The sequence below is a fragment of the Pantherophis guttatus genome, chromosome 4, assembly GCF_059756535.1.
Source record: "Pantherophis guttatus breed Tessera chromosome 4, ASM5975653v1, whole genome shotgun sequence".
Classification (NCBI taxonomy): Eukaryota; Metazoa; Chordata; class Lepidosauria; order Squamata; family Colubridae; genus Pantherophis; species Pantherophis guttatus.
This window is the reverse complement of record NC_142066.1, coordinates 18,726,378-18,742,000: the sequence shown is the minus strand read 5'-3', so window position 1 is coordinate 18,742,000 and position 15,623 is coordinate 18,726,378. Positions and strand designations below refer to the sequence as shown.

The 15,623-nt window shown below is 38.3% G+C and overlaps 2 protein-coding genes across 2 annotated transcripts; both read right to left on the bottom strand.

Annotated features, from left to right (window-relative positions):
• Nucleotides 1-6,607: 6,607 nt before the first annotated feature.
• On the bottom strand, nt 6,608-9,894 carry LOC148113834 (vomeronasal type-2 receptor 26-like). Its single transcript, XM_087894457.1, has 2 exons — nt 9,876-9,894; nt 6,608-7,503 (listed from the first exon to the last, which is right to left on the bottom strand). The coding sequence occupies exons 1-2, from the start codon at nt 9,877-9,879 to the stop codon at nt 6,608-6,610; spliced, it is 900 nt and encodes a 299-aa protein (XP_087750583.1). The 5' UTR covers nt 9,880-9,894.
• A 1,480-nt stretch (nt 9,895-11,374) lies between these two features.
• LOC117672990 (vomeronasal type-2 receptor 26-like) lies at nt 11,375-15,350 on the bottom strand. Its single transcript, XM_087893436.1, has 4 exons — nt 15,166-15,350; nt 14,221-14,506; nt 12,260-13,117; nt 11,375-11,383 (listed from the first exon to the last, which is right to left on the bottom strand). Exons 1-4 carry the CDS (start codon nt 15,348-15,350, stop codon nt 11,375-11,377), a joined length of 1,338 nt encoding a protein of 445 aa, XP_087749562.1.
• Between the last annotated feature and the right edge of the window lie 273 nt (nt 15,351-15,623).

Here is a 15,623-nt window from a genome sequence, read left to right as displayed (position 1 = left end):
GCCAGCCATCTCCCCGACTTGTTAGTGTTCTCGAAACAATAGTGCTTAGATCTTCTTATTTTTTGAGCTACCTCCTCCTGGTCCAATAGATTCAGTCTATGTCTCATCATCAACCACTGTTGTTTCGTCGCCTCATCTCCCGGTCGTTGCTGTAATTCAGCCTCAGTTTGTAATAATTTTTGAGTAAGTTCTTCTCTATTCTTTCTTTTTTCCTTATTTTTAAAGGCAGTATATGAGATGGCTACTCCTCTGACATAGGCCTTCATAGTGTCCCACACAATTTCTTTGGCTGTCCCTCGATTTCCATTTTCTAAGAAGAAGCGTTTGATTTCTTCATTCAATTTGAGTGTGAACTCTTTTTCATTTAGGAGATTGGTCCTTAAGCTCCATCTCTGTTGTATTTTCTTCGTATCATGGGACCAACTGATTTCAAGGAGCTTATGATCTGCCCAAGTATTGATGCCCATGTTAACTTTCTTGATTTCTAATGCCAATTTTCTAGTAACCCAAACCATATCGATTCTGGACCAGGAGTTCTGTGGGATGGAGTAAAATGTATATTGTCTGTCCTGGGGGTGTAAGGTACGCCACATGTCAATTAAATTTATCTCATCCACCAAATCAAAGAAAATCTTTGGTAAGGGAGGTCTTTTATTCTTTTTGGTTATATCGCACTTATAATCAAGCTTTGGATCTACAATTCCATTAAAATCCCCTAGCATACATATTTCAAGATGTGCCCAATTTGCCAACTGTTCCTGCAGTTTCCTATAGAATTTCCCTTGTTTTTTATTCGGTGCATAAACCCCTACTAATAACAGTCTAGAGTTACCTCTCATTATTTCAACTATGAGTATTCTCCCTTTTTCATCTTTATATTTACATTCTGCCGTTATTCCTTTCTTAACATAGATAGCAACCCCCCTTTTCCTTTTCTCAGCTAGTGAGGAAAATACTTTACCAAATTTACAGTAATTTAAATATTCGGCTTCATCTTTTTTTATATGGACCTCTTGGATGCAGATAATATCGGGATTTTGTTTCACCAATTTCGACAGTATTATCCTTCTTTTTTTGTAATCGTTTAATCCATTCACATTTACCGATATGATCTTGGTATCGTTCATTCCTGAAATTAGTTTCTAGACTCTTGTTCTTATTTACCTTTTAAAGTTACTGCTCTCACTGGCCTTGATTTTTTCCCTCTTTCCTCAGTATCCTCCTTTTTCTTCTCCTCTTCTATGTCTTCCCTAGTAATTTGCTCTTGGGATATCTCTTCTTCCGTATTTGCTATCTCATTATCCTCCTTACTGGTTTGTTCCTCCTCTCCTCCCCTTAGTTGTTCTAAAAAGTCTTGAGCATCACTTAGACAATCAATTCTTATTTTCCTCCCTTGCCAGGAAATTTGCAGTCCTTCCGGCAAAAGCCACCTAAAAATTATATTTCTCCTGTTTAGATGATTTGTCAAAAACCTATAGTTTCTCCTCCTTTCCCTCACTCTTCTCGGAATTTGTTTCAGAATATTAATTTCTTTTCCCCCGTAGGTAATTTTTTCCTCCCGCGCTATATTATACAGAATATCCCTAACTTTTTTTCTAGCAAAGCGCACATGGACCTCTCTGGGGAGTCTGTTTCTTCTTACGTAATTTGTCTGGACTCTGTACACCTCATCGATCTCACGAATTATTTCCTGCTTGTCTTGCTGCAGAGTTTCTGCAATCAACTCCGCTATCTTATCACCTAAATCCTCATCTTTATCTTCCAGGATGTTCTGGAAACGCAAGAAAAACGAGGCCTTGTCCATCTCAAGTTGGATCAGCGCGTCTTCCGTTTCTTTGTTTTGTGCCGACAAAGTTTGGTCTACTGTGTCCAGTTTTTTCTCGTTTTTTTCAATTCTTTGTTCTGCTTTTAAAATTCTATTTTCGTTACTAGCAATAGCAGTTTGAATCTCATTCATTTTAAAATCAAGAGCATGGATGTCTGATTTTAATTCGGAGTGACTATTCAAAAGTTTTTCTTGCATCGCAAGCATTGTTTCTTGGATTGACTGAAGGGATGCTTGTACCGTTTGTAGTGTAGGAGTTATAGGGGGTTTGTCTAGTTTCTGGAGACCTTCTACTGATTTCTGGGTGGCTGGGGAAGACATCGCCAAGGTAGGTATAGATGTCGCTTTTTTAGCAGTTTTTGCAATTGTGGAGGTCAGACTTGCCATTTCTTTCAGAACCAATTTTTGGTCTCTTATTATCTCCTCTATCTTTCTCCAAATTCTCATCCAGTGGCACTTGCCACGTTTTCTCTGAGGAGCTTTCTTAGACCTTTATTTCGCTCCTTTATTGGTCCTCTCTGCACTCTCAGTAAGTTCCAATTAATACTAGGTTCTAAATTTCCAAAGTACTGTAGTGGGCTACTATAAAGTTTCCAGCAATTAACAATCACTAATTATACAATTATATAGTTCTCTTCCAAATAGGTAAACAAAATATCGATACAAATCAATTAATCACTTAGTAAAATCTAAATTCAATCTTAGAAAAGAGTAAATAATATATATAAATTGTTAAAGGCTAGCAATACAAGTAATTATTTTAAGTTAATAAATTCTATTTTCAGTTCCTGATAGGTAGTATTGATATAAATAAATACAGATAGATATTCTAAATTATATAAGTTGACCACAATAAATTAATGAACTAATAAATTCTAAGTTCAGATCTTAATAAAGGTTGGATATAAATAGATATAATAGATATAAATAAGTATAAATAGGTATAAATAAATTACAATAAATATAAATAAATATAAAATCCTATATAATAATTTAATTAGTAAGATACAAATCCAACCCTTTCCCCCCCCTTAACTAGTAATAATTATAGAGATCTAAATTCTCATATATAATCAACCTTTTTTTTTTTTTGTATATATCTATAAAATGGCTTAAGAGGTCTAATTAATATTAATTATAACATTATAAAGTTAGAGAGAAAAACAGAGTTCACTTATTAATATCACAGATACTCAAGAGAAGGATAGGAAGGATATAGACATATAAATATATGGGTATAAGTATATTGTTTTATAGTATTTATAGTATTTACGGAATTTTAGAATACAAATAGGAGATCTTCAATTTCCCACTTTGCTGGGCTCCAACCAAACTCGATGGTAATAGTCTCTGCCAGAGCGTCTTCTTGTTCAACCTCTGCTGTTCCACTCTTCCGATTCAATGGAAGCACTTCCTGTTTGCTGAAAGCCTATTTCTTCTGCTTTCTTCCACTCAATCCCAATACCAAAAGCCAGCCACACCAATAGTCTTTCCTTTTTCTTTTACTCTCTCACCGCACCGCACTCTCCAAAGCTCCTTACAAACGCAATCCGCTCTCCCCGTTTTCTCGTCTGCTCTTCGGCTTGTCGGATCGCCGGGAGTACAAGCTGCTCCACCCTCCCCGTCTCTGCCTCTCGCCGCTCTGAGCACTCCTCTCCCGACACCACTGATCCTCTCTCTGCCGCACGATCGTAGGTATAGGGGAATAGGCTTAAATCTGTCACCGCACCTCCGATCTTCTTCTTAGCTTCCCGTCTTTGTTGGCTATTGCTGCTTCGTGCCCGCCATCAATGGCCGGCTCACCGCGTTGGCTAGGCAGAGCTGCCTGGTCCAGCGAGAGGTGATCGCACCCACTTCCCGCTTGCCTGGCTTCCTCTTTTGCCCGCAGGGCTCTCCGGGTCCCGCGTCCCCCAAGGGGATCCCCAAAACGCGATGTTTAAAGGTTGTTGTTTGTTGTTTGTTGTTTATTAGATTTGTATACCGCCCTACTCCCGAAGGACTCAGGGCGGTGAACAGCCATGAAATAAAACATATAAATACAAAATTTAAAATAGAAATAAAACAAGTTAGATAAATTTTGCTGAACCATATTTAAAACCCCAATAATTTAAAACCAAATTTAAAATTCCCATTTAAAAGAGGAGAAGGTTAGGTCAGGCCGGCTTGCTGGAATAGGAACGTCTTCAGCGTGCGACGGAAGGTACGCAGATCCGGAATCCTCCGTATCTCGGGGGGGAGCTCGTTCCAGATAGTAGGGTGTTGAGGAGCAGCGAGCTCTCACTCCACACCCTGTCGCTGCAAGTCACCAACCGGAAGTAAACATTGCACCTCGGATCAAGATTGTGATTGTACATTGTCTTTTTAAAAAATTGGAAAATTCAATAAAGTATTTAAAAAAAAAAAAATTTATTTTATTTATTTATTTATTTATTTTTCAATTTATATACCGCGTTTCTCCCTGAGGACTCAGGGCGGTGCACAGCCAGAATTAAAAACATGAAATACAAATATTAAAAAACAATTAAAATCTATATAAATTTGGCCCAAAATTTAAAAAACCACAAACCAATTAAACATTTAAAAATTTTAAAAAATTTCTTCCTAAGCCAGCCCGGCTTGCTGGAAAAAGTGGGTTTTAAGGGCACGGCGGAAGGCACTGAGGTCTTGGATTCTCCTTATCTCTGGGGGCAGCTGATTCCAGAGGGTAGGTGCCCCCACAGAGAAGGCTCTCCCCCTGGGGGTCACCAGCCTACATTGTTTGGCTGATGGCACCCTGAGGAGGCCCTCTCTGTGGGAGCGCACGGGTCGCTGGGAGGTCGTCGGTAGCAGCAGGCGGTCTCGAAGATAGCTAGGCCCTATGCCATGGAGCGCTTTAAAGGTGATAACCAACACCTTGAAGCGCACCCGGAAGACCACCCGGAGCCAGTGCAGCTCACGCAGGAGCGGTGTTACATGGGAGCGCCATGCTGCTCCCATCACTACCCGCGCTGCTGCGTTCTGGACCAGCTGGAGCCTCCGGGTGCCCCTCAAGGGGAGCCCCATGTAGAGAGCATTGCAGTAGTCAAGGCGAGAGGTGACGAGGGCGTGAGTGACTGTGCACAGGGAATCCCAATCAAGAAAGTCACATGCTGGACATCTCTCTCCCCCCCCCCCGATTTAGCAAAGGGGGGGAAGTTGTGATATGTCACGTGACGACGTGAGATTGGGAGTTTGACAACCCTGATTTAGAGCAACAACAAAAGTTGGGCAATATATTACTATAGAGAAGTTAATGTATTAAGCGAAGAAAGAGAATGTCTATCTACAAATGAAGCAGAGGCATATTGGAGCATTACAAAAATAATAATTTGTAGGGGTGTCAATCACTTTGTAGAATCTACAGTTTTGAAATGGATTAATGTCCAGCAGCGTAATATTGTAATTATTTCATTTGGAAAGAGATGTAGATTGACAATAAACTAGAATCATGTCTATTGCATGTACAGTAGATAATGATTATCACTGCTATGCCATGATGGTAGTTATAGCCATAACCTGGCACATCTAGAAGATAGATTGTGAAAAATGGGATTTGGTATTCTTTTCAAAATCATGGCTTGAAGCCTTCCCTGAGGGAGAAAATGCTGAGGAATCTTGAGAGCATTTTTATATCTTGGATATTTCAATATCTCAAATGATAATTTACAAGGAAAGCAAGCACATGTGCCTTGTAAACTTAATAGGTTGTATACAATACAGACATATGCTTTCTAAATAATTAATTACTGAATTCTCAGAGTACTCAAAGAATTAAATACTGACTTCTCAATTCTGGAGATTGAAACTACAAGTAACAACAAATAAAATAGTGCTCTCTTTTCTACATGTCATCACTTCACTGCAAATTTTTGAGTTTTGCTCAATATCCAAAGATCTGGATTAATGGAAACAGACTCTTAAGCATCCTGACTTAAAGATGCTTAAGTGTCTGTTTCCATTAGTCCAGCTCTTTGGATAATTGTAAGCAGCTTTAATACAGGCAAAAATCTTACTACAAAGTTGATTTTCCCATTCTGATGTACAAATGTCAAATGTTTTATATAAGTGTATGCTTTACAATTGGAATATAAATTAATTCTTCCTATACTTCTGAATTAGTGCAGACATAGACAATATCTTGATGCCTTCCAGAGATACAATATCTATAATGACACTAGAATTCTAGCAGACTTTGAAAATGCCTTATTATCTTCACTACTTAGAATATTGAAAATCAATGTAAATATGTTTAGAGCAGTCACATGGCAACTAATTCTCAATTTTCAACCATAATTATGAGTGGAACTTCTATTCCTAAGTAAGGCAGTTGTTAAGTGAGTCACTCCCAATTTTACTCTCAGTTTTGCCATGGTCTTAAATGAATCATCCCAGTTGTGAAGCATAAAGTTGTTAAATTAAGCCAGCTTCCCTCAAAGACAAAAATGTCAGAAATCACTTGGGAAGGTCTGGAATGCTGTAACAATAGTAAATGTGAGGATCGCTTGTAAGTTATTTTTTTCAGTGCTGTCATAACCTTGAATGATCACAAAACAAATGGTTCTAAATCGAGGATTATATCTTTTCTTCTCTATTATATAATAAATATAATAGAGCTGATCAAGTTGTAGTAAAAGTACTTTGATTTGTCTTAATGCAGCACAATGTGGTATGATGACAAGTCGATGGACTTTGAGTTGTTTGACTTCATCCCATTCCAAAAGAATTTGCATTAGTTACTGGTAATAATTTTTCAGGATTTAAAAATTATCTCTTCATGAGCAAATGCTTGCTGTTTAGATCAGGTCTGAACAAGATGATAAAACACTTGGGGGCAAAGATACAACCCAGTAAGCCAGCACTGGAAGATAAAATGGAGAAGATCTCCACAGCCACCATATATTTTCCTTTGGTACTCAGGTAGCTTGGAACAAAGGACAACCAGACACAGCAGAAGACAAACATGCTGAATGTGATGAATTTGGCTTCATTGAAACTGTCAGGTAATTTCCTGGCTAGGAAAGCTGCAGAGAAGCTGACAATGGCCAAGAACCCCATAAAACCCAAGACACAGTAAAATATGGTCACCGATCCTTCATTGCATTCTAATACAATTTCCTGAAACACTGAATGTTTATCAGAATCTGGGTATGGTGGGAATGTCATCAGCCATGAAGCACAAATGATGGCTTGAACAAGAGTGCAGGAAAATACAATGGAGCTCACCATTTTCTTCCCCACCCATCTCCTCATTTTGGACCCAGGCTTGGTAGCCATGAATGCTAAGACAACCACAATGGTTTTGGCCAACAAACAGGAAACTGCCACTGAGAAGATAATGCCAAAAGCTGGTTGTCGAAGAAGACACACAATTTCATTTGGTCTCCCAATAAATAACAAAACACAAAGGAAAGAGAGTAGAAGTGAGATGAGGATAATGTAGGTGAGGTTCCTGTTGTTGGCTTTGACAATGGGAGTGTCTCTGTGTTTAATGAAGATCTTGAGCACGTAAGATGTGATGAAAGCAAAAGAAAGAGCACAAACAGCCAAACTTATTCCCAGAGGGTCTTCATATGATAAGAATGTTATGACTTTTGGAATGCAGGAATTTTTGTTGTGATTTGGGTATTGATCTTCTGGACATGGAGAACAGTCAGTTGTATCTAAAAACAACAATCAAAAATCAATTTATAATCTGTTACACTAATCATTATATGTCCTGTATTGACGGAACATGGCAATGACGTACTTTGTATTGTATTGACCTTGAACTCGAGAACAATTATCTGTGCCTAAACTAACCACCCCAAATCTATTTATAGCCTGTGACCCATTCACAGAACATGATAAGGCACTCAGGCTGAAATGTGAAAATGAAAACGAGACTAAAGAAACAAATAAATGCCCAAACAAAATCTGCTGGAAATAATATGGCAAATAATCTCTCAGTCTCCCAATAACCATGGCATCAAAGGGAGGAATAAAAAATAGTCATGCTAACTTATCCTCTTGTCCAAAATGTATGCAACCAGACACAGAGTTGTGTCTGTGCAATTTATACAAGATGTATAATACTGAAAAACTCTGATTTAAAGATATTTTGGCCAGGGATGATTGAAAAGGACTATAATACTAGAAAGTTCTGATCAGAGGTGGTATTCAGCAGATTCTGACCAGTTCTGGACAACTGGTAGTGGAAATTTTGAGTAGTTCGGAGAACCGGTAAATACCATCTCTGACTGGCCCCACCCCCATCTATTCTCTGCCTCCCAAGTCCCAGCTGATCAGGAGGAAGTGGAGATTTTGAAGTAACCTTCCCCTGGAGTGGGCTGGGAATGGAGATTTTATAGTATCCTTCCCCTACCATGCCCACCAAGCCACACTCCCCAAGCCATGCCACACCTACAAAGCCACACCCACCAAGCCATGGCCATAGAATCGGTAGTAAAAAAATTGAATCCCACCACTGGTTCTGATCTAGACACTTTACAGTGATGGTCAAATGCAAGTTTATTCACTTAATACTATAGGGACTTTGATTTGACGGCCAGTTTGCTGAAGTGCTTAAAGATGGATTGTCTAAAAGTAGGGAAAATGTGAATTCCAGTCCTCCCTTTTCAGATGAAAAACAGTTGGGTGACGTTGGGCCATTCACTGCCTCTCAGTCTCAGAAAGAAGACACAGTCAAACCACTTCACAGATATTGCCCAAAATATATGCACCTATCCATGTAGTTAGCAGAAGTAAAGATTGGTTAAAATGGCATTTTTCTTAGAAATTTACTCCATGTTGGTCAGGGAAGAATCCAGGCACTGAAATCTCAATAGGAAACTCAAAGCTCAAAGCTCTGGTGGCACAATGGTTAATATGTAGACTAACTCTGCTCACTGCCAGGAGTTTGAGTCCTTTGAGCCTGACTGGCTCAAGGTTGGCTCAGCTTTCCACCCTTCCGAGGTCAATAAAATGAGGACCCAGATTGTTGGGGGCAATATGATGACTCTGTAAACCACTTAGAGAGTGCTGCAAAGCACTATAAAGTGGTATATAATTCTAAGTGCTATTGCTATATATTTTATGTCCCATTCTCTCCTTGTACTTCATAGTGAATTTCTGCCTCTCCCCTGTGCTTTTATCTGAAGTGCATCTTTATCAATTCATGCACTTTTTTATTATGAATAATTTCACAAGTGAGAGGATTGCATACCTATCTACAGAAGTGGTATTCAGCCGGTTCATACCGGTTCAAGCAAACTGGTAGCGGTGCCTGTGGGTGGGGGTGGGCCCACCCACCCACCCACCCACCCACCCACCTGCCCCAGCTCTATGACATCCTATTTAGACATGTTTTCTAGGCCAGGCACATGTGCGGAAGGTGCACGAGCAAGCAACGTGCATGTTTGGAAGGCCGGGTGCATGCGAAGAAAGTGCGTGCACGAAGTGAGTATGCACGTGTGCGGCAAACCAGCGGTAAGAATATTGGAAACCCACCGCTGCCTGTCTAGACAACTGCTCAGAAGCTGATTCACTTTCATTACTTAGTTTTCTCTTAAAAGAACCCTCTGCACATTATATGATATGAAAAGAAGGACTAGGGGAGACATGATAACAGTGTTCCAATATCTCAGGGGCTGCCACAAAGAAGAGGGAGTCAAGCTATTCTCCAAAGCACCTGAGCGTAGAACAAGAAGCAATGGGTGGAAACTAGTCAAGGACAGAAGCAGCTTAGAATTCAGGAGAAATTTCCTGACAGTTAGAACAATTAATCAGTGGAACAACTTGTCTCCAGAAGTTGTGAATGCTCCAACACTGGAAATTTTTAAGAAGATGTTAAATAACCATTTGTCTGAAGTGGTGTAGGGTTTCCTGTCTGGGCAGAGGGTTGGATTAGAAGACCACCAAGGTCCCTTCCAACTCTGTTATTCCATTCCATTCCATTCCATTCCATTCTATTCTATTCTATTCTATTCTATTCTATTCTATTCTATTCTATTCTATTCTATTCTATTCTATTCTATTCTATTCTAATATCTCTTACCCATTTTAGCTGAAATTTTCCCTTCTGGACACGGAAGGCAATCATAACAACAAAATGGCTTTCCTTCCTTCTTGGTCTTCCGAAAGCCTCTCTGGCAATGATCATTACACAAAGAAATGGGGTAAGCCTATTCCCGCAAAAATAAAAATAACATATTAGCATTCAAATGGATAGAAGGATAGATAGATTTGAGATTTACTCCATGCTGCAAAATCAACATTTTAAAATGGATGCATGACAAATACTGACAAGACTTATTGGTTTAATAATCAAAGAGTTGCAGAATAGCTGTTAGAACCTACAATATTCTTGGGGGGTGAAATATGTACGTGATAAATATTTTGGTCAAAACTGGTTGTCATCTTGAAGGAATGCCTCTCAATGTAATTAACAATTGATGAAACATATCACGCAACTGCTCCGCAAAAAAGTTATCACACAAAAATGTCAAGATTCCTTTAAAGGGTTCCTAGGATTGGACATGGCAATATTCAAAATTCAGTATCTCAAATATAGTATAACTATATAGTATAAAGATCCAACAGAGAGGACATGCTACAGGTTCCATCTGTAGCCAAAGGAGTACAGAATGCTGTCAACTTGCCACTAAACTCATACCTATTTATTGTCAGGGTTCCAAATAACAGACCCAATGCAATCAAAACTCTGAGGCCAAGGTCAAGGTCCAAATTTATTAGGCACGTCATATTGGCACATCTGATGAAAACCTGACTCTGAAGGTCCCTGGGTTTTCCTCACCCAAATTAATTTCAAAGTTTCTTCCCCCCAGTCCACATGTCCATCACATGTTCCAACTAGGTCACAGTCTCCACTCCAATTGGGTTCAGTTCACGCCTTGTCAGCACGGTGGGAATGTCCTTGATTTCCAGGAGAAAGAATTTTTATTTTGGATACAAGAGTCCAGCTATCTCTACTCCCCTGCTCCCATTGTCACAGCTCCAACCAGCCTTGCACATAATAAGGCATAATCTTCTTACCTGATTAAAGTTTTTTGGCCATGTGATGAACTCCAGATGGATATTGAAGATTTTGTCTGGAGGAGAAAATGGATCTATTCTTCCCACTTTGACCTTAGAAAATGACCTGTTTGGAAAAGTGATCCAATTTATAATATCAAGTCCTCCAATAAATTCTCCATATCTATCAAAAGAGATCTTTTCGCCCACATTATTGTTGAAGGAGACACTTCTCATAAAAGGGCAAAGCTAGATTGGAGAGAAATAGAAATATCATAAAGGGAAGGTAAAATTATTTCATTTCTGCTAAATCTCAAGTTGATATGTAGGAACTGAGAATGGCATTCCATCCTATTGCTATTGCTTAAACATTAACTACACAATTCACATTTCAGCTGGGATGAGTTGTGGTTCTTCAGACATGACAGGATGAGAACATGCATTTTTGCATAGGTAGAAATTGAATCTTCTCATTGCTCTCTCAAGGAGGCTTTTCCTTCATGGACAATTTTCAGTCCTTGTTCAGGACATCTGAGAACAGAATAGAATAAGAATAAGAATAAGAATAAGAATAAGAATAAGAATAAGAATAAGAATAAGAATAAGAATAAGAATAAGAATAAGAATAGAGCTGGAAGGGACCTTGGAAGTCTTCAAGTCCAGTCCCCTGCTCAAGCTGGAATAATATTTCAGATAAATGACTGTCCAGTCTCTTCTTAAAAACCTCCAGTGATGGAGCACTCAAGATTTCTGAAGACAAGCTGTTCCACTAGTTAATTACACCCATGATTTCTGCTACCGGTTCTGCTGAACCAGTCCGAACTGGCTGAATACCACCTCTGAAGGACACTCATTGGACTTTGTTTCCCAGCACATGGCCATCATATCTTTTTCATCTTGGATTGTTCTTCAGCTTTTCTTCAGGTATTATGCGTCTGTTCTTCAGATGCATGATTTGTTTAAGTATGTTGTTTTATGCATGTGTGAAGAATTATATAAAACATTTGGCAAATTGCTTGATTGGCATGCCAAATTGAACATACCAGGGTGGAGACCGTTAAATAAACTCTATTCTGCACAGAAGAACACAGAGAAATCTTTCCATCACGATGTGTCTCCTAATGTCCACTGATGGGTTTTATAATAGCATGTTTAAAGTCACAGGGCCCCAATGTTCTTGGATATAGACATACCATTTGTATATATGTGCATTTAGACTTGTTTGTTTGGATATGCATATAATAATTTATTGTATCTTTTAGGCTTGTGTTGTGAATAGTGAGTGTCTTTTTGCAGATTGAATTTAAAGAAAAAGACCAAGTAGATTTTGTTATGAAGAATTTTTCAAGATCTAAGTCAAAAGTTAAATACTATACATTGTTTTGATGTTCTCTGCTGTAGACTTACCTGCCATGATTGTAGGTCCTGAAACTTCTGCTTCTCCAAATTCACCCAATTTCTTTGCTTGTGTTTAGAAGAATGCAATGACTGCAGAGCATGTGCCACGACATAGACAGCATTGTACACATTGTAGCTATGGCCACTCATGTTAAGTTCAAAAGCAGAAGTAGGAAGAGTGTCTAATTTCTCTTCTCCAGTACAGAGGTTCTCAGGCCTTTTAATTTGTTTTTTAGACTTGGGAAATGAGCAATCAAACACCTGCTCCCAAAAGTCTCTGATAAAGCCATCATGTGGTTCCGTTGTTGGATTTCTGCTCTGAAGAAATTCCTGGAATCCAAACACTTGCTTTGAATTAGAGGAGAGGGACAAAGCACCATGGATGAAACATATATCCCAGTTTCTGTTAAGGGATACTGATGTAAAATCCATTTGTGCTGGCATAACCCAGATTTTTTCTTTCAATCCTAAATCTTCTACTTCTGAAAAACGGAGAAGTGTTCTTAAAATTAACATGGTCCGAAGGTCACCAAAAATAATTATCACATTGGTTGTGCTTTTCATGAGAACTTCATATATTTCAAGTCCTTTATCCATCACTTCCATAAAATCACTGTAAAAAGCTACATTTGGGAACCATTCCATAAAATCAAAGCAGATTCCATGCTGAGAGAACTTGGGGACTACATCTCGTACAAACTTCTCTCCTGCTTCATCTTTCACAGAAAGAAGACCAATCCATGTCCACCTGAAATGTAACAGCAACAGAAGGATTCCTTGATGTTGTAAGGCTTCATTGGGAAACATCTGTTGTAAAAATACATCTTGGGTTTCTTTATTCATTACTGGAGCAGAGCCATATGTGAGCTAGAGAATTTTGTAAAAGAAACCACACCAAACCAAAAGTCGTGTTAATGTCTCTTTTTTCTTGGTCTGAATAAAAGTATATCTTCTGAATTTTATTGCTGCTTTCTAAACATCAAGAATGCTCAAACCCAGGTTTCAATTCAGAGCTTGTGTGAATGTGGTACAGTGTAAAGATTTTGGGCAAGAGGCTTCAACATCCCATCTGAGCCAAAAAAGGGTGACTCAGACAGCAATCAACTGGACAATTGGTACCTAAGTGTTTGACATATATATATTTTAAGTTAGAGGAACATTCTTGATATTTTCCACTAGCATTGCCACTACTGTTCTCTTCAATATACTCAAATTCTGTTCTGTTCAGAAACTTTTAGGTTTGGAGACTAATACCTACAACTTGAAGTGGAAGAACAACTAACTAATATAATATAAGATTCCAGAGGACTTCCAAATGGGGTCATTATATCAAACATGCAAAGTATGGAATAAGGGAGCTAGCCATCCTTTTATGGTCTCCAGCAATCCTCTGAGAAGCTAAGAATAATGGTTTGGAGACCCTTTTTGCAAAATGTGCATAACGAGATTAAGGTTGAAAAATGACCACTTCTGCATTGCAAATGACTAAACTGATTTCAATTCAATGAGTGAGCACCTTTCCCAAATTTGGGGGCAGGGAGCTCTCTGTCACACCTCAGATGAAACAGTTATTGAGTTAGGATGGGTACTTTACCATGATTTATATTAATAAAAATAGCATGTAGTATCCATTTCTCTAAATGAATGACAACCTTCAATTTTTTAAAAAAAGAGATACTGAACACATATTTAAAAAGTAATTTTTTTGAATGTATACTTCTTCTTTCAACAGATATTTTGCAAATACTGTGCCTTGAGCAGTTTCTGCTCAAAAGATGCAGCTGTTTTAATGATTCGTAAAGAGAGACGTTTGTCCATTCACATCATGAATCATTTCTTATAATGAATTCATTGAACCCCTAAAGCCTAACCTCATACTGATATTTCCCTTGTCCAAAACACAGTGCTTCTAGAGAATTGCAACTAGTTATAATAGGAACTGAGAGAAATTTATATAATCCTGGGAATACCTGTGGAATTTTGTAGAGAGACAGAAGGTTCAACATGTGAAGACAGATGTCAGGTCCTCCAATTACTGCAATGGGAATGTTCCCCATGTCACACTTATAGTTTGGGATGAATGTGCTGTGCATGGAAAGAAGTCTCATTGAGGCAAGGAAGGTCCAGCTTGGACTAAAATTGCTATTATAGATGTTGAACCCAAGGGTGACATTGGCCAAGATCTGGAGATCTTCACTGATCTGCTTTACAGCAAAAACCAGGGCCAGGACATATTGGTAACTCTGAAATACAACCCTGTCATGAAAATTAAATCCTTTGTTAAACACTGCAACACCTGTTATGTTTCAGTTCTACATCACATTACTTCATAAAGTGTGATACACATATAATTCCGCTTATCACTGAAAAATAAAATGGAAACATAAAAATTACAAATCTGTATTCCTGAACAACAGTGTTTATCATTTGGAAATTCTTTAGGATATAGCTGGATTCATGCTCCCCTAATAAACCTTAAGCAGTGATTTTCAATCAACAGAGATGCTTGAGGTACTTGTATGAACTCAGTGAAAAATTGACTTCTGGCTATGGATCTTTAGATTTCAGTGAGAACCAAGCCCAATGAACTAAATATTAAGCCATATAAAACTATTCCAGGAAGTTTTGCTTAGGAACAACATCTAAGAATTGTTACAAATAGATCTTGCTTTTATTCATTCATGGATTGTTAGCATAACTCTTAGAATGTTGACTTTTGGGAGATCATCATACTGGAATAATCATAGAAATTGAATAACAAAATAAAGAACAATACAAACTATCCTTTTTACAAAGCTGAAGATACAGTATATGGGAATACAGTGTATTCTAGCAGTTCAAAGTAAATTGTCCTTTGTGTCATGTGAATTAATGGTGGTGTAGAAATCTTACATGGGAAGAAATGAACAACTTACATCACTTCATCCTGAAGTTCGCTGGAAGGGTGACGATCAAAACGAATTGGACTGGAAAAAGTATAAACTTGAGAAATAATACTAGCAATGGTCAAATCTCTAGACTGAGAGTACTTGTGAAGAATAGGAAGAGGATCATCAACATTGCAATTAATATCAGGAACCGTATGTGCTGCTTGAAGCATTGTTACTAGTAACAATACCAAGAAAACAACTATAGTTGATACCCCAATAATCAATCAACTTCTTTGTCTGTTTACTTCTTCTCATTCATCAGAATATTGAATGGCAACTTTACAAGACCTTGCCTAAAAATCCTATAAATTTCCTGTGAAATGCAGAATATCCAGTTGTGTGGATAAATAATTAAGGAACGAATCCTTCATTCAGAGTGTGAGCACATATGGATACAGTATCCACCTAATGTCATTCAATTCTATCAAGGAAGGTTTTCATTG

Bases quoted from the DNA above. Each gene is read 5' to 3' on its own strand.
- LOC117672990 (XM_087893436.1), bottom strand. From the start codon at position 15,350: ATGCTTCAAGCAGCACATACGGTTCCTGATATTAATTGCAATGTTGAT. The intron at 14,507-15,165 runs GTAAGTTGTTCA...TTTTCATGACAG, and splicing joins GAACTTCAGGATGAAGTGAT to GGTTGTATTTCAGAGTTACC. The intron at 13,118-14,220 runs GTATTCCCAGGA...AAAATTCTCTAG, and splicing joins CTCTCTACAAAATTCCACAG to CTCACATATGGCTCTGCTCC.